Genomic DNA, 20979 nt, shown 5'->3' with positions numbered 1-20979 from the left:
TCTAGCTAGAGAGAGGTTTTATGGAGGGAAAAGGGAAAAATGGAGGGAAAAAGATACTAAGTTCCCTCCAAAATTGTTCATGCCTCATTTCAATGTAATATATACTCTTCCCTCTTTAGATCTACTACTAAGACCTTCAACAACCATTTATATTCTTAACTTTTTCCTCTTAACTTCTTCAACAACCACAATGGAAGATTCCTTAATGTGTGTGATTTCATTTAACAGTAATGCAACCCTCATTAAAGTCAATTCGACAACAATATTTGCTGAGTTGAAGATGATCGTTGCAGAGAATTTTAGAGAATCGTACGAAAGTTTGTTGATAAGTTATTCTATCGAGAAGTTTCCCAATGTCTCATTTGAGCTTTCAAAAGATGAAGATATTCTCAACATGATAGATTATCATCATTCAATGGGGTTAAATACAGTAACCATGACTGTTACTAAAAGAGATGAAGGACCCACTCATGCCATAGGGACAGAAACGGAGCTTAGGTAAGTATTCAAAAATATATTTTCAGGTTCTGGATACACGTGACATATTACGTTATATATGTGACCTGAAGACATCCAACGTGACAAGTTGACTTTATTTGTGACATATGGACTTTATTTGTGATACTTAGGTCTTATATGTGACTTTACTGGTAAGTATCACACGTGACTTACTTGTGACCTTATCTTTCAACCTGCAGTGTTCCTAATGTTAGCACACAGTCATCAGAGCATATCGAGGAACCTTATGAGAGGATCACAATCGAGGAATCAGAGAGGATCCCAAACGACAACCCTCAAGGAGAGCATGTGTGGATGATGAACGATGTAGTAAGTGACTCGTCACGGATCCCAGCATGGTGGCACGAGGCAATTACTGGAAAAGGGCAGCAATTTGAAAGTGCAAAAGAAGTTAGAATGGCTCTTATATACTACTCTATAGCTAAGAAGTTTGCTTTTAATTATGTTAACAATGAGCCAAAACGTATTCGTGCTAGTTGCATGTTCAGAAAAGAAACAAAATGCCCGTGGTTGCTTTTCGCTTCACCATTGAGGAATGTGTCAACCTTTGCTATAAAAAAATTTGTTCCTCAACATACATGCGGACAACATAACAGCACAGCTGGTCACTTCAGAGCATCAAGAAGGTGGATTGCGAGTATGCTACAATCAGTTATGAAGAGGCGTCCATATATTACCCCAACTGACATTAGAAAGGAATTGCACTCTCAATATGGATTAAGAGTTAATTATTCTAAAGCTTGGCGTGCTAAGGAGACGGCAAAAGACCAAATATTTGGTTGCGCAAGGCATTCATATGATTTACTATCCTGGTTAGTCCAAGCGAATTGTTGATGTCTCCTTTAGAACGTATATCTATCACACTTAACTGTAAATATGACATGTCAAAATTCTATGTTACATTTAGACCTTATATGTGATATTTAGACCTTATATGTGATATTTGGACCTTATATGTGATATTTAGACCTTATATGTGATATTTGGACCTTAGATGTGACATTTAGACATTACATGTGACATTTAGACCTTATATGTGATATTTCGACCTTATATGTGATATCTGGAAATTATATGTGATACTTGGACCTTATTTGTGACGTTTGAGTATTACATGTGATATTTAGATATTGTTCATCATTTAACAAGTTATTTGTGATTTAACCAACATTTTTAGGTACCAAATGAAGGTGATGGAAACAAACACGGGAACTGTAAATGTGACATGTCAATATACTATTCGACATTTAGACCTTATATGTGATATTTAGACCAAATATGTGATATCTGGACATTATATGTGACATATAGACATAACATGTGACACTTAGACCTTATATGTGATATTTGGACCTTGTACGTGACATTTAGACCTTCTGTGTGACATATAGACCTTATATGTGACATATGGACATTCCTTGTGGCATATGGATCTTATATGTGACCTTTAGACCTTATATGTGATATTTGGACCTTCCATGTGATATTTGGACTTATTTGTGACGTTTGAGTATTACATGTGATATTTAGATATTCATTATTTAACAAGTTATTTGTGATTTAACCAACATTTTTAGGTACCAAATGAAGGTGATGGAAACAAACCCGGGAAGTGTCTTCACCATTGAACAAGAAGACACGAGATTCAAACGTTTATTTGTGTCGTATGGTGCATGCATACAGGGGTTTCTCAAGGGATGTAGGCCATTGCTCTTTCTAGATGGGACTTTTCTGAAGGATCGCTACAAAGGGATCCTATTAGGTGCGACTGCTTATGATGGTAATCAAGGCATATTTCCACTCGCATTTTGCGTTTGTGACCAAGAAAATGAAGCAAATTGGAGTTGGTTTATTCAAGGATTGCGGTATATTTTGTACAATCGAACAGAACCGTACAATCCACCCCATCCTCTAGTGATTTTGTCAGATGCCGACAAAGGAATTAAACAATCTTTGAAAGATATATTTCCAGATGCGTACCACTCTAGATGTGTACTTCATCTCGTTGAGAATTATAAATTAAAGCTTAGAGAGATGGGTTTTGCCTCAAGTGCGGCTCAACGTATTTCAAAATTATTGGAGTTTGCTGCATACAAGTACACAGAAAGAGAATTTAAAGCTGTTTTACATCAGATTAGGATGACAGATCAAAGAGCTTACCAAGTAGCTCTAAGTTATGGACCAAGTAATTGGGCGAATTCCGTATTTCCTGGTATAAGGTATGTCAAATATCATTGCCTTTACTTGTGACATTATGCTTTTATATGAATTTGAGCTTTTAAAAGTCATTTGTGACCTTTACATGTCTCGTGTGGCAGTACGCCATTAAATGTGACACTTAGCCCTGCGCTGTGATCGTTAGCATTCGCCTGTGACATATTTGATATTTATATGTGCGGATACGCTGTAATTTTAATTTTTACTAAATTATTGTTTGATTCACAGATATGGTCATATCACTTCCAACGTTGCTGAATCTTTCAACAGTTGGATTCGTGTGGCGAGAACACTTCCCATTTGTGATATGATGAATCACATTCGTGTACAAATTATGGAAAGAATGAATACTCGCCGCGTGATGGCAACAAATTGGAATAGCTATCTATGTCCAGAAGCGGAAAAAATCCTCCAAGAAAATGTCACCAAGGGAAGCACTCTTGAAGTATCGCATTCTACAGCTGAAATCTTTGAGGTATCATCACAAAAATCAGTACAAGTTGATTTGGATCACAAAACATGCACGTGTCGTGCATGGGATATATTGAGAATACCATGTAAACATGCGTGTGCTGCTATCAACTTTATGCATAGAGATGTGTACCAGTTTTGCGATTGGTTCATGACGACTGAAGCTTTTAAGAAAAGTTACGAACCAATTCTCTTTCATGTTCCAAATTATGATAAGCCAGATGTAACGGATGAAACAGTTAGCATTCTTCCCCCAAAGTTACGAACCAATTCTCTTTCCTGTTCCAAATTAGTATCCTTCTCCCCCTTGTATTCGTCGTCTCCCACCACAACGACACCTTTCTTCCCTTTCCTTCCCTTCTTTGGCAATTCAGTTTGGAAGGGAGATTCTAAGAACTTGGGCTTCTTTGTTGTTCTTTGGCTCTTTGCCCGTAGCCCACTAACAAATGCTTTTAAAGTATCATCGCCGCCCTCCCTCCTCTTCCTTCCCTTCTTCTTTTTGGGAACATCCTCAGCAACTTTTACATCACATAGCTGTATAAAGATCACAGTTAATGAATATATATCACAGGAAGTATTCATATATCACAAATAATAACCAAACATCACATGTAAACTGTTTACGTCACATTATTAGATAAAATGTCACAAGCGACATATGAATGGCACAATATGTAGACAATTGTCACATACCAAAGGGAACTATCACAAATAAGCAGTAAATGTCACATGCAATAAGCAAATATCACAAAAGAAAGTTACCTCCTATTCACTGCCCATGGCCTGGGTTTGATCGCCTTCTTTGCCTCCCTCCTCTCCCTTCCCTTCTTCTTTCTCTGCCTCAACTTTAGCCTGTATACCACTCACAGTTAATGAATATATATCACATAAATAAGACATGAATATATATCACAGGTAATAACCAAACATTACACTAAACTGTTTACGTCCCATTATTAGACAAAATGTCACAAGAGACATATGAATGTCACAATAGGCAGACAATTGTCACATACCAAAGGGAACTATCACAAATAAGCTGTAAATGTCACAGGAAAACAACAAATATCACAAAGGAGAGTTACCTCCTCCAGTTCAATGTCCATCTCTCGGGTTTGATCACCTTCACTCAATGCCTCATCTATTTGTGGCTGCATAGATGTAAAAACAATAACCAATTTCAATTCAGCAAATATTTTTTCAATAATTTTCCCCCCTCATGTGACACAGAACATAGGCTATTACCTCTCCTTTGTTTTGCCTTATACATTTCTCCTCAGCAAATTTTTTCTCAGTTTCGGCTTTAATAGCCAAAATATCAACGCCGCGAGCAACAAGTGCTTGCTCATAGGCTTCATTCAACATCACCAATTTTTCATAAGCTTCGTCCTACATTAACAATAAACTGATAGTGAGCAAAAGTCACAAATAAGAGGTTGACACATCCAAATCATCAACATTACCTCTTTTTGGACTCTTTTCTTCCCCAATGATTTTTTACCCCTAACTTCCTCCTCAACTTTAGCCTTCACTGTTGTAGGACTGGGCTTTATCTCCTCGTGAACATACCTCGCCACATCTTGCTCCGGTAAGATGTGGATTGCGGCTTTTGATTTCTTCAAAATCATTGTAGTCCGCACCGAACCCACCTTCTTACCCTCCAATGTCCAATTTATCATTGGAGGCTTGGATTCATCCACTCTTGCCGGCTCTTTGATGTTAGAAATCTCATAATACCCATAGCTTCAAAAAAAGGCCACATTCAATCAATGAACATATTAGATACAAATGTCATAGATAAATGGCAATAATCACTTACAAGAAGATAAATTCACACATTAACTACAACTGTTACAAATCAGGGACAAATGTCACACATGGGTAACAAACGTCACATATGATTAGAATATATCACATGTAGAAGACACTTATCACATATAACAAGATAATATCACATTTAATTGGAAATAATCTCATATAACAAGATAATATCACATACAAACTACAAATAAATAGGAAACTTAAACAATACAAATTAGATACAAATGTCACATATAAATGTCATATATCACATGTAAAACGTAATGATCACAGATAAGGTGCAAATGCAACATATTACTTACAAATAACACATATAACTCACCGATAGCAAGGGAGCGCAGCCGATGAGATATGTCTGCCCCTTCTTCGCTATCTTCGCAGTCTTGAAAGAGTCCCACAATTCCTTGTAGATGATCGTCGCCCATGGCAAATTATCAACCATATCTATCCGAGCTATATATTTGAACATATGCCGGGGTGCATTCATTCTTGCGGTCGGAGTCCATATCATTGTGAGTTGATAGAGGATTTGAAGCATAACAAAATCAGAAACATCTGTCCTCTTTCTTGACTGAACCAATCTTTCCAATAGGGCCTCAAGGTAGTCTCGGCCACTCTTGTATTGGGATTGTTGTTTGTTGGAGAAGTATGTGTTCCATATCCTATTCTCTGTGTCGCGGTTGGCTTCGGGTTTATCTCCTTCATCATTAAACCGGGTATGTTTACGCACCCAATTTACATCAAAAGTATACGCTTGTGGAGTCCTAGTTTGGCTATCCTTGAAAAAGAACTTCCCCGTGGCTAAATCCAAATGATCTAGAAGCAACATAATCGTAGCCTTGTCCGGGGGTGATCTCGTCGGTGGTCGAGCGTCGACGAAGGCGGTTCACAGGTGAGTCGCCGAAGAGAAAGACGACGACGAGGGGCGTCGGTGATCTTGAGAGGAAGACGACGAGGGGGCGTCGGTGGTTTCGAAGAATATGACGAGCGGCGGCGGTCTTCGACAAAGACGACGAAGACAAAGACGACGAAACCGGATCTAATGTGAGTTGCCGAAGACGAAAACGACGACGAAGAGCGGCGGCGGTCTTCAGAGGATGAGGGTTTCGAAGAATAGGATGAGCGGCGGCGGTCTTTGACGAAGACGACGAGCACGAAGACGGCGGAGAGGGTTCCCAAGCGTTGTCGTCGACGGTGGTTTTGGGAGGAGGAGGGTTTCAACAGAGAAGATAGGTTCTTTGATGTTACAGGTGGTTTCGATAACAACGCTCAGAAAGGATGGTATAGTTAATTGAGAAGGGTAATTTGGGGATAATTTTTGGGGTAATGTATCTGTACTTATTTTGGGGGCTTGTTGTATTTATTTTGCTGTATAAGGGCTTTGTGGTTATGGTTTTTGGGCTTGGGGTGGGGATGAATGGGCCAAATTAAGTTGGTTCCCCCAAGCAATTTTCCCTTCTTTCTATTATATATAACAATTAATAACCGAGTTAAATAAAACTAAGAATAAGGTTTAACAACAAAAATTTAGTTTTGATCGCATGAGATAATACAATGGTATTTTTTAAATAATTAAGTAATGGATGCCAGTTTTCAGGCTCAAAAAAACCGATTGGTTTTGAATCCGACATTACCAAAGAAAATTTATGGAATAAATAAGGGGAAATTGGTTTTTGTTTTGAGAATCCATGTCTAATACGTGTCGGACACGGACATAGCACCCAAAACGCCGTGTCCGAGCAACCTAGATGATCTTGCTTTTATTCTTATATGTTGATGGGTGAATGTCTACCAAGTGGTCTAGAACTCAAAAGGATCCTATGAATCAAGTAATACTTCAGGTAGTCTAGTGAAACAAATCTAAATATAAAATTCAACTTAATCGTCATCAATAGTTATTTCAGATATTGCTGTACTGAACATTATGTTCTCTACTTCTTTTAACCCATCCTTTTAAAAAAGACCAAGGGATTACTATCTCCAAATGAGGAGTTAAACTGAACTCTCCACGTGTTTGTTTTTAGTTCTTGTCAGTTCTTGAACTACAAGGAAAATTGTTGTTACATTCTTTTTTGTAGATGCAAGGCATATGAAAATCAAGTAGGTTTATCTCTCAACTAGCATAGATTGCTTTCTGTTGTCTTTTAGAACAGAGTTAATTGCACATAGACCCTTTATAGTGTATCACACTTTTGAACTTTTCTCCATACAATTTGATTTTAAAAAATAACATTAGCGGTCTACAACACTCTTCCACAAACAACATTTTGATTTTTGAAATAGAATGTGATTCCTAACAATCTAAATAGAACATGATTTCTTTTCTATTGCAAGTTTGCACGGTCTTTAAGAATGGAGCTAATTTGGTCTTCTTGTTGTTGTTTCAGGTGATTCAAAACCTCGCAAAGCAGGACTTCTTGAACCAAGGAGAGCAAGCTACAATGAGAAATGCAAAGTAAAAAGTGTGTAAGTATTAGAAATAAACTCTCATTTGAATTAGATGTAAAAGTTTTACAGAAACTAGTACGATAGCAATTTAGGGGCTGTTTGGTTGGTTTCCTAAAAACAAAAAAAAAGGAAATCGGTACAAGGAAATCAATAAAATAATATTTTTATCCATTTCCATCCCTAAAACTCACCCACAACATCTAATAAAATATTATTTTTATCCTCCAACTCATCTCATTTCATCTCCTTTCTTACTTTTAAAAATAAACCAAACACAAGAAATGTGTCACATCATCCAACTCATCACATCTCATCTTATCCCATTTTTAAAAATCACACACATCATCCAATAATATTGTGACAACTCATCTCATCTCATTAAACCTTCCATTCCATCCATTTCCTAAAAAAAAACAAGAAATTGATTTTCTTAAGTATGTGTCACATCATCCAACAATATACCTCCAACTCATCTCATCTCATCTATTTCCTTATTTTTAAAAATGAACCAAACACAAACAACCTCAAAACATCATCCAATAATATACCTTCAATTCATTTCCTTATTTTTTTAACCAACCAAACAACCTCAAAACAAGTTTTTTTAAAAAATCACTCACATCATCCAATAATAAGGTGACAACTCATCTCATCTCATCTCCTATTCTATAATTTTCTTCTTTTTTAACCTAACCAAACAACCTCAAAACAATTATTATAGGAAATAGGTTTCCTATTCTTTAATTTCCAAGTTTTTTTTTGCGAAACGAACGAACCCTTAAGCATGGCACTGTATAATGGGGAATTATTAATTCTTATTGGTTTGTATTTGTTGGATATTTTGGACTTTAGTTGAATTGTTATATGCAATATTTAAAGTTTATACTTTGTTTGTTGTTATAGTTAGTGATGGATGAGTTTATAAAGTTTTATTAATGAATGATTTGAGTCATTTTTATGGTGATTATTAGGTTAACTATTGATATTTCTGCATTTGAGGTTTTAAGATATTTTATCTATATGTCAAGTTTGTTAGATATCCGATATACTATTTTAAGCATTTATTTGCACCAATTTTGATGCATAACTTGTGTAAATTTATTATCTTATTTCTAAATTATCTTCGAGCTACAATTTTAGTTTAGAAATTCAAATTCTACTAGTTGACAAACTACAATTTTAGCATAGAAATTAGAATTCTACTAGTTCACAAACAACCCAATTGAAATTTTCAAAATTGAAATTCTAAAGTTTGTCAAACATGAATTTCAAATTGAATTCTGGAATTTAAATTTGGATGTTTTCCAAACGAATGAATTGAATTTGAAATTCTGGATTTCAAATTTTAGAATTCAATTCTGGGATTTGAAATCAAATCCTCGAATCCAAACGCAACCTTACATTAATCGAATAGTCTTTACATTCAACATTCATAAAAGAAATTGAATTTAATATGGTGACTATTTGATTTATTTGATTATCAAATACCAGTTTTCAATGAATTCAGTTCATAAAGGGTCTGCATAGAGTCAATCGGATTAGGGGGTTATAAGCTACACTACTAGTATAAACTGCGATCTCCACCATCCTTAGGGGTGCCAAACGGTTCGGAACCGATTCGCATCCGTATCCAAACGGATGCAGATATGATAAGCTATTTTTAAAAGAAAAAATACATTAGAGACCCAAAAACATGGGATCCTACATGGGAGAGGTGAAGTGTCGGCTCTCTGTCCCATGATGCATTATCATGAACAGTGTATCATGGAACATGGAGCTGACATCTCACATGTCCCATGTAGGGTCTCATGTTTTTGGGTCCTTGTAGCACCACCCGTTTGCAAATACGGATATCCACAATTTAATAAACATAAGGATTCAGGTCGTATCTAAAGTTACAAACCTGTAACCGATAACCCAAAACCCAACTAAAAATTCTAGCCTCTACTATGTGATATCCACTAAGTGATATCCAGCCTCCACTTAATTTTTCTACAGAGCTACTCACCAACACTGTCTCGTCTTCGGCCCACGTCCCGTCCGTTTCGGTCATATTGGTCGTCTCGGCCGTGGCGCCTTCATGTCCCGCCTGCCTCACTCCAGTTCGCGTCTTTCGGTCCAGTTCCGCATCGCTTCCACTCCGCCATTTCGTCTTGAGTTCGTCCGCGTCTTTCGCCGTTATGTCTGGTTCTATGAGCACAAACCGCTTCGCCCCGTTTCGCCCGCCTCGTCTAGTTAGACCGCCTCGTCTTCGCCGCTCACGTCGTCTTTGCCAGATCCCGCCTCGTCTTTGGCCAGTTCTCTAAAACTGACAGCTTTTTTGTTACATAAGGTCTAATTGAAGGTCATCATGTTCTTGTTAACAATTCGATCTTTGACTTTGTGTTTAGTAATGGCAAATGTGGATTATAAATTGGTCTGGTATTAATTTCTACAGGTTTCTTCTAATTATGTGAGGATATACTCTGATATAGGAGATCTACACGACCGAGACGACATCAGCGGATGACGACTCGACATCTCATCTCAACTCGAGTCGAGTCGACAGTCAAGACGACTAAATAGATGGACGAGATGAGACTCGACTCAAACCAGCCTAGACGAATAGACCACTCGAGGCGACGAGTAGAGATGATGACTCGAGTCGAAGCAACCCAACTGAGACCCCAGTCGACAGGACGAGATCCCAGACGAGACCCCACCAAGACCCCAACCGAGATCCCAGTCGACAGGATGGAACGACAAACCCCAGTAGACACGAAGGGCGGTGTTAGTCGACACATGCTAGTCGACACGAAGGGCAGTACTACTCGACATACTTAGTCGTCCCAGACGAGACCCCACCAAGACCCCAACCGAGATCCCAGTCGACAGGATGGAACGACACACCCCAGTAGACACGAAGGGCGGTGTTAGTCGACACATGCTAGTCGACACGAAGGGCAGTACTACTCGACATACTTAGTCGACTTATGTCCAGTCGACACGAAAGACGATACTACTCGACACGCCTCGTTTCGACTCAACAAACAGAATAGGAAAGGAGTTTGTTTTGGTTATTTCCTTTTAGGATTAGAGTTTCTTTTTGATTAGGGTTAGGATAGGTTTAGTTGGCTATAAATATTAATTTCTTTTGTAAATCTAAAATTAACTTTTCAGTTATTCTATTAAGAGAACTTTTTTTGTTTTTGATCTCAAACTTGAGAAACTTAGAGCTTGTGGATTCAAGCTCGTGAAATACCTGCTTTGTCAGGGCTCGTCGGTATCAGAACGATATCCGATCGGCCTCCCCGTTCTATGTCTACGTCATACTCTGGTTTGCTTGTTTGTAACTTATCTATTGTAGCACTTTCTTTTCTAGCTTCTATTGTTTATTGGGACCTTGAAGTGATTAAAATGATTGTTTTCAATAATATTAGTAGTATTTTTCTTAGAATTTTTTTATGAGTATGTACACGGAAAAGTTCTACATTTTCCCATAACGTTATATGTTTTTCTGTTCAAGAATAATGGGAATGAGCTGCTCCAGACTTTATGATGAGCTCATAACTTGTGAATTGATATGATATGTGATTCTTTAATTAGAAGAACTGCTACCTGTGAGCTACACACAGCTGTTCAATGCCCTAGCCCCAGACTTAGGAAGCCTACAACCACATACATTTACTCATTTGGTTGTAATTTATGCATAGGTGTACTAATTCATATTCGATTCATATCCATTTGTCGAATATCCGTTTATATCCGTGATCATATCCGATCCGATTCTCAAATATCCGAACCGTATCCGTTTCCGATGAGTGCAGATATGGTTAATGTTTTTTCTTACCGAAAATAATCGTTATCCGTATCCGTTTATAAAAAGTGGATATGAATATGATAAGTGTCATATTCGAATCGTATCCGCTTCGATATTTAATTGAAATCTTTTTTTATCGCATTAATTGGAATCTTTTTTTATCGCAATTTAATTGGAATCTTTAATTAAATTAAAAATTTAATCTCACACCAAAAACCCCAACAAAACCCACATCAAACCTGTTTACCGCCGCTGTGAAAAAACCCCAATTTTCTAGGGCTAAGGCAACTCGACGTTGATGTTGGCGATTTCGGGCGACGGCAGCAGTTTCAATCGACAGCGGCGATTGGGTGTTAGGTGATGACAGTGGAATTCAATCTTATTCTATTTTGATTACCGGCGGTTCGATTTCGAGTGACGGCGAGGGTTCAATTTCAGGTGATGACGGTTGTTCAATTTTTATTCCCCTTTTATGAAGATATATTTTTGTATAATAGTGATATATTCTTCTTCCACTAAACAAGATTTTCATTCATATTTGAAAATGAAAAACATCAGACGAGAAAACAACCTTTCTTCTACCAAATTTCCAAGAGATTTTCTGCGTATTATAATATTGTTGCGGTTATTCTCACCACCATAGAGAAATGCCTGTAGAAAATGTATTAGTTATTCGTTGCCCTTATTTTGTTTGTAGAAATGCACCAATAGCTTCGAGAATTCAAATATGAACACCTCATGGTTATGTTCTATTTTCTCTGTGATAGTTTGAGCAGAATATACTAATACAAAGAAATTATACCTTACAATTGCAGCTTATATTCTGAAATATAGTAAATTTTGTGTACTAGAAAGGCTTGTGGTGTTCTAAATGGATCTTGCTCCTTTCAAGCTGGACATTGATGAGCTTTTGGATGATTTTGCGAAGGTACTGAAATGTTTCTTTGTTCAGGTCTAATATATATATATTTTTCATATCAGAGTTTATCGGTAATTGTCGAGGGAAACTGATACCATAATTGGGTTACAGGAAGAGTTAATGACATTGGCAGACATGAAGAAGTTGTGGGCCGCTAAGAAGTTTTCCTATATCTACGAAGCTAGGCCTAGGTCCAAGTCGGCATTCTTTATGCAATCCCTATTTGCCCATGCCATAGGTAAGTCGTGGTAACTATTCTTGGTTTCATTTGTGATTTACTGGTATGATGAATTCAGGTGGTGTTGTTGAAAAATTTAGAAGTTTTTGTTATGGGTTTCCTATTTTATGGCTTTTATTGAGGTTAAGTTGTTCATGCAGGTCATATGGTTTCTGAAGCTGCTCTATCACGAAGATTGGGCGGGCTCTACTGCCTCTACTGTCTTTATGAGACACAGCCATACAAGCCTGCCTTCAAGATTTATTTGTCTCTTAGTATGCTTAGCTGCACTGTATAGTTATTTTCTTGAAAAAAGTCAGAATTTCATGCTTATAGTTATGACTCGTCCACACCGCAATATTATCTCAAAATATTCTGACTAATTTTATAGTTTGGTAAAAAATTCTAATATTTTTTGTCGTGTATGTTTTTCTACAATCAACTTCTGACTACTGAGTAAGCGTCATCCTAGCTATGTGCTGGTTCGGATCATGAATTTTCGCCTTCTTTAAGTGAGATAATTTTTTTTCCATATTAGTTAACTGCACAAATAAATTACATCCCTTATCAGGAATATGATGGTTAAGAGCTTTTGCATTTTCTTCGATGTTTAAATCATGCATACAATATTTTTGCATTGTCGTTTTGTTAAAGATACCAACTTTTTAGCCTGTATTTTGCTTATAATCTGTCCATTATGTTTCTTTCCTCTTAACAGGAGAGCTGAAGAGGCTCAAAACCCTTGTTATTGATGCAAAACAAAGTAATATAGGAGTCGTAACAGCTCTCGTGAAAAGAATGCTCGACAAGAATATGTTTCTATTTGGCTTTGTTGATATTGCTGGGGGTTCTATCACACAGAGTGTGGAGGAAATCACAAAGTTACAGAACAGACGTGTTCAAATTGCATATGAAAAGTATCATTCTCTCCCTCACGCACACAAGCACATAAGCAAGGACACAGTGCAGTATTACACTATTACTTCAAATTGTATTAATCTAACAGTGTCAACTGATTCTTTATTTTTATTGTTGCAGATTATTGTCAAATACTAGAATTGAGGAGTTTCTACATATGGACCTTGTAATCTCTCTCTCTCTCTCTCTCTCTCTCTCTCTCTCTCTCTCTCTCCTCTCTCTCTCTCTCTCTCTCTCTCTCTCTCTCTCTCTCTCATCTCAAATATTATTAAACTCTATTGTTTAAAAAAAACCTATTTTCCTTATGCGACTACTGGGTCACCAGACTCTACCAACATTTATAGGAACTTGGGAGGCTACTATTCTTCTAGTTATTCTCTTTCCACGATGCACTCTTCCCGAAGAGAAGTGATGAGCACTTAATATTATGTAATTCCAGATTCTATATGAAATGATTGTGTGACTTTTTGGCTGGTAATAGAAACAAGTTTAATTCTTTTGTGGAGCTTTCTGGACTCTAGTCAAGCTCTTAAAAGTGATTCGTCAAAGCGTGTTTCTTTTTAATGGTGGAAGGCTTTAGTGATGATGAGGAGACTATGTGACTTTCCTAGGGTGCTATGGTCACTTTGAAGCTCCAAATGCGTACATCTTTGAGATTTTCTTGTGATTTGATTTTTCCGCTTTATTTAGCTGACTACTGCTCTAATAAGTCAACTTTATCTTGATGGAATTAACCGTTGGTCAATTTTATGCATAGCATTACCGTGGCATCTCAAGTGTGAACCAATTATCAGTTCATAATCTTCAATTCTGTTTGAAGAAAGTCGTCCATCACTTACTAGCAGGAGAAAGAACTTATTACCTCGAAACTGAGGCCATTTCATTTTGAGCTAGATCTCCGAATTTGTTTTTTAAATTTTCAGATGTGCCAGTTTCATGTGAACTTGCTTTTATTAGTTAGCTCCACTCCCCACCCACCCTTGAATCTTTAAAGTATGAATGTATTGTGCAACTGACTTGTCTTCTGTTTCCCTTAATGTATTTCTTGCGTATGATTTAATGCTCTAACCCTAATTTTTTTTTCAGGATACAGAACTTGATCTGGAAGCACTGAAGAAAATGTCGGCAGAGTATGCAGAAGCAAAGGAATCAGCTATCAGAGGTAAACTCACCAACAACAAACATACACGCACCAAATATAGAAGAACATCAACCCATGCATGTACACAATAAAAATTAGAAAAATGGAAGGGAATGCTGACTGATTTAAATGAAAATATCAACAACATACTTAAATATTTCTTTCCCCCTTTATATCCGCCAGTGGAGAAACAGTATTCACTATTCAGATATCTTATCTTAAAATAATTGTGACAAAGGCTTCATTACTATATTTCGTTCTGCTATTTGATAACATCATATAGTATTCCCAAGAATGTAGTGTCTAAAATCTGGTGCTTAGTACTTCAAATATAGGATATACATGCAGAAAACTGTCCTTTTGGAGACCAATACTTTGACAAGGATCAACAGATCAAACTCCTTGCCTGGATAGTGACGACTAGGTCGTACATTGCCTATAGCTTTATTTAGGCAGGATAGATCCTTATATCAGAATATTAATACTGGCAGATAAGTCACATATGTGTATATCAGTTAGAGCCCTAAGGTGATACTCCTCTTTGCATCTCACAAAATCACGAGGGAATAAGACATACTGCATGTTATAAGACACCCACAACTCAAGTAAGGGGATTTCTAGTCGAAGATGTCACAAAGTGAAATTTGCTTGGCGTGGTAACCAGATCAACATAACAGTGACCTTTGTAGACTTCAGTCTACATCATGATTTATTTTCTTCAAAAAGTTAGGAGAACAATTATCGCTATGCTGTTTAATCTTCATGATTCTTGGAAAAATCACACAAAAGCATATTCTCATACAATGTTGATGACTAAATTTTGTTTCTTACACATTATTTTCTTGCGCAAATCATCATAGACTGCATTCCTTTTTTATTTTTTTTAACTCATATCTTTGTCCTTTGGTTCTTGTGGCAGAAGCTAGTGAAACTGTAAATGTCGAGGATATCAAACACATTGCGGAAAATAAGAAACTTGTAGGCAACATGGTAGAGGACATAGTGAAAGAATGGGATGTGCAGAAGGAAGAGTTCTATAAACAAACAGGCATCAGTAGCCAAAAAGAGATGGTGCCTGTTGATGAATTCGAAGAGTTGGAACAACTTCTGAATGAATGAACTTGCTGGCATTTTATGTCCGCGGGATGAACAGGTATTACTGTATAAATTTATTTTTTGGGGTTGTGGATCGGTATAGGTATGAACAGATGTTGATGAGGCGCTTGGTTCTGATATGTGTCATCATTTACACCCTTAATCATGTACATTTCTTCTATTTATGAATCTGAGAAAATTATGTCTTATGCTTTTTGAAGAAAGTTTTTTTTGGTGTAGTTTGTTTACTTAAATCTAGTATAAATATCTGAATAGCTATTCTTTACATACTTGCCTACTTGTACATAGTGTGATAATAACTTGATACCTACAGTTTTGGTGTACAGTAATCATTGAGTTGGTGATGAACGTTCGTAGGAAAACCTATTAGCAGCAGACATTCAACTTTTTTTTTTCGAGGAACGTATACAGTCAACTTGCCCACACGATATTTCAAATATTTGTGCAATAGGCTTTATTTGATGCAATTCTTGCGACGTCGTGAAGAAAGCTCACTCCCATTGATAATAGTCTTATGAAACTCCTGCGGTCTCTGACATATAATGTGAGAAGGCGTGCTTTTGTTTGGTTCACCAAGAGAGGAAACTTTCTGTCATCGAGAACTTCTTTGTTTTCATAGATTCTCTTGCAGTAGTTTTGAACGTTCTCTTGGGCATTACATTTTTTTTTAAATCAGTCTTGGGCATTGTCCAATGGATTGTTAAGCCTCTACAATTACTGAAGGAATATCATTTTCAATGTATGGCTTGGACAACTTGTCAATCATCGGTGAATCTGATGTATGAATAATAAAATTTTTAGAAAGTAAAGCTATGATAGGCGACCAAACAACAAGAAGAATTTTGGTGATCAAGAAATTGTTTGGTTTTCATTTGTTTTTTCATGGCTGTCAACTATAGTATTTTTCTGTGCGGTTATTTTTTAGTCAAACTAGCTTTTAAGTTAAAAACTTTTTTATTTCTACCTGTTTGGTAAAATGCCAAATAAGTTAACTTATAAGTCCTATTTTAAAAACCTGATATACCCCAAGCCATGAAAATACTATAGTATTTTTTATCCAAAAAAACCCAAAGTCATGAAAAAGCTAGCATAACTTATAAGCTTAAAAAAATAAGCATTCCCAAACACCATCTAAACTATCCTAACTAGATATAATATGTATGGCGATTTTAAAATTTTTTTCTCTCACAATTTTCATGTTTTTGTTAAAAATTATGCATTGTGAATATGCGACAGTCTTAAAATTGATAAATCTTGTGTGGTCTGGATTTTATCATGATATAAATGTGGGTGAGACTTGAACCTGGAAATGTGGAGGAGGGAGAAAGAATTCTAATTAAGTGAACCAAGAATAAGTTAGTAATTTAAAAATAGTCATCTTAACTAAAATTGATATTTTCATTCCCCAGGGAAATATTTCCATTACAATAAACCATATGAAGGTCATTTTCTTTAAAATTTTCTCTTTTTATTTTGGTCATAAAATGTCTAAAAAGTTGCAAGTATTATCCATCTCCCACCAAAAAGCTTTGCTCAACTTGCAAATTGAGACGCAAGAGTGCATTGCATACTCTAGGGGTGACTTTTCCAAGAAGCTACGCTTCAGTTGCGGTTGCTGCTCTCCAGCAGAGCTGGCACGCTGGAAGTTGCTTAGAAACCAATTTCCTTCCCATAGTGCCCCTTCTTTCCACTAGAACGTCCAAGATTAGCCTATAAATTCCTTCCTAATCTGCCCCTCCCTTTTCCCAGAATGTTCAAATTCACCAAATATTGCTGTTCCCATCCTTTGTCCTCTCTCGGTAACACTCCACATGCGCCCCTGGATTCTCCTTTGACCCGACGCTACGAAGAGAGGGAAAGAAAACACTACGGCTTTAGGATCCATTGCATCCAACTATAAAAGAGATACGAGGACCCAACGGCATTGCATCGCATCTAACAGTAACAAACCCTTTCCTCTTCCTTGCGTTGCATGGGGAACCGCACATCGTCCAAGGGTTCGAGGGCGATGGCGACGGCAAAGGTGATACACGTGGACGGGACGATGGAGGAGTTCAAGGGCACGGTTAATGCCGGTGAGGTGGCGGCGAGGAGCCCGGGTTGTTTTGTTTGCAGCAGCGAGGCGATGGCGATCGGAGCGAGCGCGCCCTGTGTGCCTGAGACAGAGGAGCTTAAGCTCGGCGAGCTCTACTTCTTGATGCCGGCGTCAAGATTGCGGTATCCTCTTTCGCTTCATGATCTCTGCGTGCTTGCCGTCACGGCCAGCGCTGCGTTGTGTCAAAAGGCGAAGGGGCGAGCGGCAAGATGTAGAATTAATGGATAGAGGGCAATTTTAAGGTTAACGGTTGATGACGTGAATCAATGGGGACAACGTTTTGGTGATTGTCAGCGTCGGTGTCTTGGCTTTGTTCCCTAGCTTTTTCTCGTTTGAGAGGAGGTTAAATATAAACTAAGCTATATATTAATTTCGAGTAGGAATTAGTTCTTACAATGTTAATTGAGCATCCCCTAGAATATGGATGTGGATCCTCTCTGCTGATTTTTCACTTGGATACCCTCGAAGTTTTGATACCCAAACTTTTTGATACCCCAAAGTTTCAATCTTGTTTCACTTTTATACTTCCGCTCATATTTCATTGTCACTAGAAAGGTTCGGCCTCAATGGGAAAATGGAGCACCTAACAACGCATCTTCACAGACCAAGAACTATTGCACATATTATAGCAGTAGTTCAGAAGAATTTGTAAAAGAACAATTTTTTGAAACAGACCCATTTCAATTTTTTTTTTAAAAACCGACCACTTATTTTTATTTATCAAAACCGACCCGATTTTGTGATTAGCAGTTTAATTACCTTCCTAAAAAGTTGGGGTTGCCAACCCCGACTATTTAGGAGGGTGTTAAACCCTAATTAGAAACCTTAAACCCTAAAAATTAATGTCCTAAATAGTTGGGGTTGCCAACCCCGACTGTTTAGGAGCAACCCCGACTGTTTAGGAAGTTAATTAGACTGCTAATCATAAAATCGGGTCGGTTTTGGTAAATAAAAAAATGATCGGTTTAAATGTTTTTTTGAAATGGGTCTGTTTCAAAAAATTGCTTTGTAAAATTACCAAAAAAGATAAACATCGTTAAATTTTTTTGATAGCGAGGAGGACAAGAATATCCTATAACTATTGGCAAGAGGGCAGCCCTTCTCTATTATTAATACATCACGGACGTTACCTTAAAGAGCAGCTACACTCACAACAAAGAACGTGGCAATTTTCTTGTTTCGCACAACTACAAATGCTGATGAAATCCTAAGAATCTAGGGTGAGGGTTTCATCTCTTGTTTGATAGCGGCAGCAAGCTGATCATAGGCCGAAGCCCAAGCGTCGTTCATATCTGGGCCCCACATCTCAGGAACAGCCTCCTTTATTGTGTCCAGTAGTGCAAGCTTCACCCCCTGCATCCACACCCAAAACCAATTCAGACATACAATTATTTTTGAGGTAATTAAGGCTTAACATACAACATAACTTATGATCCTGAAACGCCACAAAATACTCAATACGATTCTTGTATATATACATCAGCTTTGTACCTAAGCCATAAAAGTTTGCATATTTAATTTTGTCATTGATGACTCGTGTTTACTTGTTGTTACAGCAACAATTATGAAATTCTATTCCAAAATTTTAGGATCGGCTATGCACATCCTATTCTTCCATTCAATTCCTTTTAGGATCACCTCCGCTGTTTTTAGTGTTTCGGGAAAACAGCCGAAGTGGTAAATAAGGAGGCCTCACGAGGATTAACTTTAACAGAGTGTGGGTTTATCGATGGTTATGTGATATTTTCAAATGTTTTGGAGGTTAAGTGAAAAAACGTCCAAAATTATGGGGGTTTGGTCAAATTTACCCAAACTTTTACTTAATATATGAGCATGTGTCGATATATGTATCACAAGTTTTAAAGCATGTGTCAATATATGTATCATAAATTTTAAAGAAGTTTTTTTAACACCTCAAAATGTTCATCAGTGACACCATGTTTGTAGTGCGAACCCCCTAGCTTCTTCAGAGTTGTGTCTCTCACCGTCACCACGCCTTCCTCCCTCAATTGCGCTGCCGATTCACAAATCTTCACGCACACAAAAAGCAACAACGATTCAGAAAGAAGGTAGCAAATCAAGAAGAAGAATGACAAGAAACGAGCTTACGCGTATGCACGCACATGTACACGTAAATACGTTAATTACGATAGTTGAAGTATGAGAGCGTACCATAACAAATACAGACAGGGCATGTATTTTGAGCTTGGGGTTGCTCTCAGGGGGAACGTTCGAAGCATCACGCAAGAATGAGAACATATTCGCGGCTGAAGGAGCTCTCTGGTACGACCTTATTATAATATACACAAGCCAAATCATGTTGAGCTAATTTACGGAACTAATACGATCAATTTGCACATAACTCTCTCGTAGTAATAAAAAAACCATAATTATATAAAACTCCACTGGTCACTGCAGAATCTAAGACCATCTCCAACCACCCTCCAAAACTCCAAAATCTCCAAATTTGGAGAGTGGAACCTCTCCAACCACTCTCCAAATTTGGAGATCTCCAAATTTGACCCTCCAAATTTGGAGGGTGGGGAGAAATTTTGGAGGGTCTCTCCATAACCCTATTCATGATGTTTTATTTACAATTTTACCATTTTTAACTATTTGATTTCTTAAAATTTACCACTTTGCCATCCTTCTTAGTAATTTAAATTAGAAGTTTAATTTCAAATAAATATAGTTAAAAAATTATTAATCTAATATTTGAAATCATTATATATTTGGAAAGTATTAGAGGTTAATATTTGCTTTCTTGTTCTATCGATGTATGCTTTCACTGTTATTTCAGAATTTCTTCTTTTATGATATGTTGTATTGCAGTATTAATATTGGGTTCATTTTAAAGCTCTCATCGACACCTTTATAATGTTATAAATTTTTTTTCCCAAATAAATTATTAACAATGAAATTATTAACGTAAACTATATCCAACATTCTTTAATTTATATGGCTTCTTTGACAAAAAAAATAAAAAGAAAAACATTTAGAGGGTGTGGGTTGGAGCAACCCTCCAAATTTTACCCTCCAAATTGGAATATTCCTAGAATATTCTAATTTGGAGGGCCAAATTTGGAGGGTGTGGTTGGAGATGCTCTAATAGAACATAAGAATAGAGTTAAGACCTAGCGAAGAACTTCATTGCCCATTCTGTAGCATTCTTCTTCATTATGTTCCACGAGTTTTGCACAAGGGCTTCTTGCTCTTCAGTGTAAACTATCTTTTTGTCTTGCTCCGACTTGCTCATTTTCCCCCTCTTCCCTCTTGAGGTTTAGTTTATGAGGAATTT

At 37.1% G+C, this 20979-nt stretch overlaps 4 protein-coding genes across 7 annotated transcripts; 3 read left to right on the top strand and 1 right to left on the bottom strand.

Moving 5' to 3' along the window:
• LOC109834703 lies at positions 191-3369 on the top strand. The gene is made up of 5 exons (XM_020402730.1): positions 191-498; positions 699-1331; positions 2097-2738; positions 2965-3211; positions 3331-3369. The coding sequence occupies exons 1-5, from the start codon at positions 191-193 to the stop codon at positions 3367-3369; spliced, it is 1869 nt and encodes a 622-aa protein (XP_020258319.1).
• On the top strand, positions 7441-15785 carry LOC109833224. 4 transcript variants are annotated; one of them, XM_020400824.1, is made up of 8 exons: positions 7441-7494; positions 12127-12203; positions 12306-12432; positions 12573-12686; positions 13130-13328; positions 13450-13495; positions 14416-14491; positions 15390-15785. In XM_020400824.1, the coding sequence occupies exons 2-8, from the start codon at positions 12147-12149 to the stop codon at positions 15587-15589; spliced, it is 819 nt and encodes a 272-aa protein (XP_020256413.1). In that variant the 5' UTR covers positions 7441-7494; positions 12127-12146; the 3' UTR covers positions 15590-15785. The 4 variants fall into 4 exon arrangements, with proteins under 4 accessions (XP_020256413.1, XP_020256412.1, XP_020256411.1 ...); XM_020400823.1 differs by lacking the exon at positions 7441-7494 and adding an exon at positions 11489-11713 and having other exon boundaries at positions 12131-12203; XM_020400822.1 differs by lacking the exon at positions 7441-7494 and adding an exon at positions 11489-11713.
• LOC109834702 lies at positions 17595-17909 on the top strand. Its single transcript, XM_020402729.1, has one exon. The coding sequence runs from the start codon at positions 17595-17597 to the stop codon at positions 17907-17909; it is 315 nt and encodes a 104-aa protein (XP_020258318.1).
• Positions 18642-20979, bottom strand: LOC109832115 (hemoglobin-2-like). The gene is made up of 4 exons (XM_020399553.1): positions 20816-20979; positions 19854-19971; positions 19595-19711; positions 18642-19034 (listed from the first exon to the last, which is right to left on the bottom strand). The coding sequence occupies exons 1-4, from the start codon at positions 20935-20937 to the stop codon at positions 18897-18899; spliced, it is 495 nt and encodes a 164-aa protein (XP_020255142.1). The 5' UTR covers positions 20938-20979; the 3' UTR covers positions 18642-18896.

The sequence above is a fragment of the Asparagus officinalis genome, chromosome 3, assembly GCF_001876935.1.
Source record: "Asparagus officinalis chromosome 3, Aspof.V1, whole genome shotgun sequence".
Taxonomy (NCBI): Eukaryota; Viridiplantae; Streptophyta; class Magnoliopsida; order Asparagales; family Asparagaceae; genus Asparagus; species Asparagus officinalis.
This window is presented reverse-complemented; position numbering and strand designations above follow the sequence as displayed.

Coding starts and splice junctions, on each gene's coding strand:
- LOC109834703 (XM_020402730.1), top strand. CDS start 191: ATGGAAGATTCCTTAATGTGTGTGATTTCATTTAACAGTAATGCAACC. Junction 1,332..2,096: donor TCATATGATTTACTATCCTG/GTTAGTCCAAGC, acceptor CAACATTTTTAG/GTACCAAATGAAGGTGATGG. Junction 3,212..3,330: donor CTACAGCTGAAATCTTTGAG/GTATCATCACAA, acceptor CTTTATGCATAG/AGATGTGTACCAGTTTTGCG.
- LOC109834702 (XM_020402729.1), top strand. CDS start 17,595: ATGGCGACGGCAAAGGTGATACACGTGGACGGGACGATGGAGGAGTTC.
- LOC109832115 (XM_020399553.1), bottom strand. CDS start 20,937: ATGAGCAAGTCGGAGCAAGACAAAAAGATAGTTTACACTGAAGAGCAA. Junction 19,972..20,815: donor GCAATGAAGTTCTTCGCTAG/GTCTTAACTCTA, acceptor TATTATAATAAG/GTCGTACCAGAGAGCTCCTT. Junction 19,035..19,594: donor TCACTGATGAACATTTTGAG/GTGTTAAAAAAA, acceptor GTGTGGATGCAG/GGGGTGAAGCTTGCACTACT.
- LOC109833224 (XM_020400824.1), top strand. CDS start 12,147: ATGGATCTTGCTCCTTTCAAGCTGGACATTGATGAGCTTTTGGATGAT. Junction 12,433..12,572: donor CCTATTTGCCCATGCCATAG/GTAAGTCGTGGT, acceptor TTGTTCATGCAG/GTCATATGGTTTCTGAAGCT. Junction 13,329..13,449: donor GTTCAAATTGCATATGAAAA/GTATCATTCTCT, acceptor TTATTGTTGCAG/ATTATTGTCAAATACTAGAA.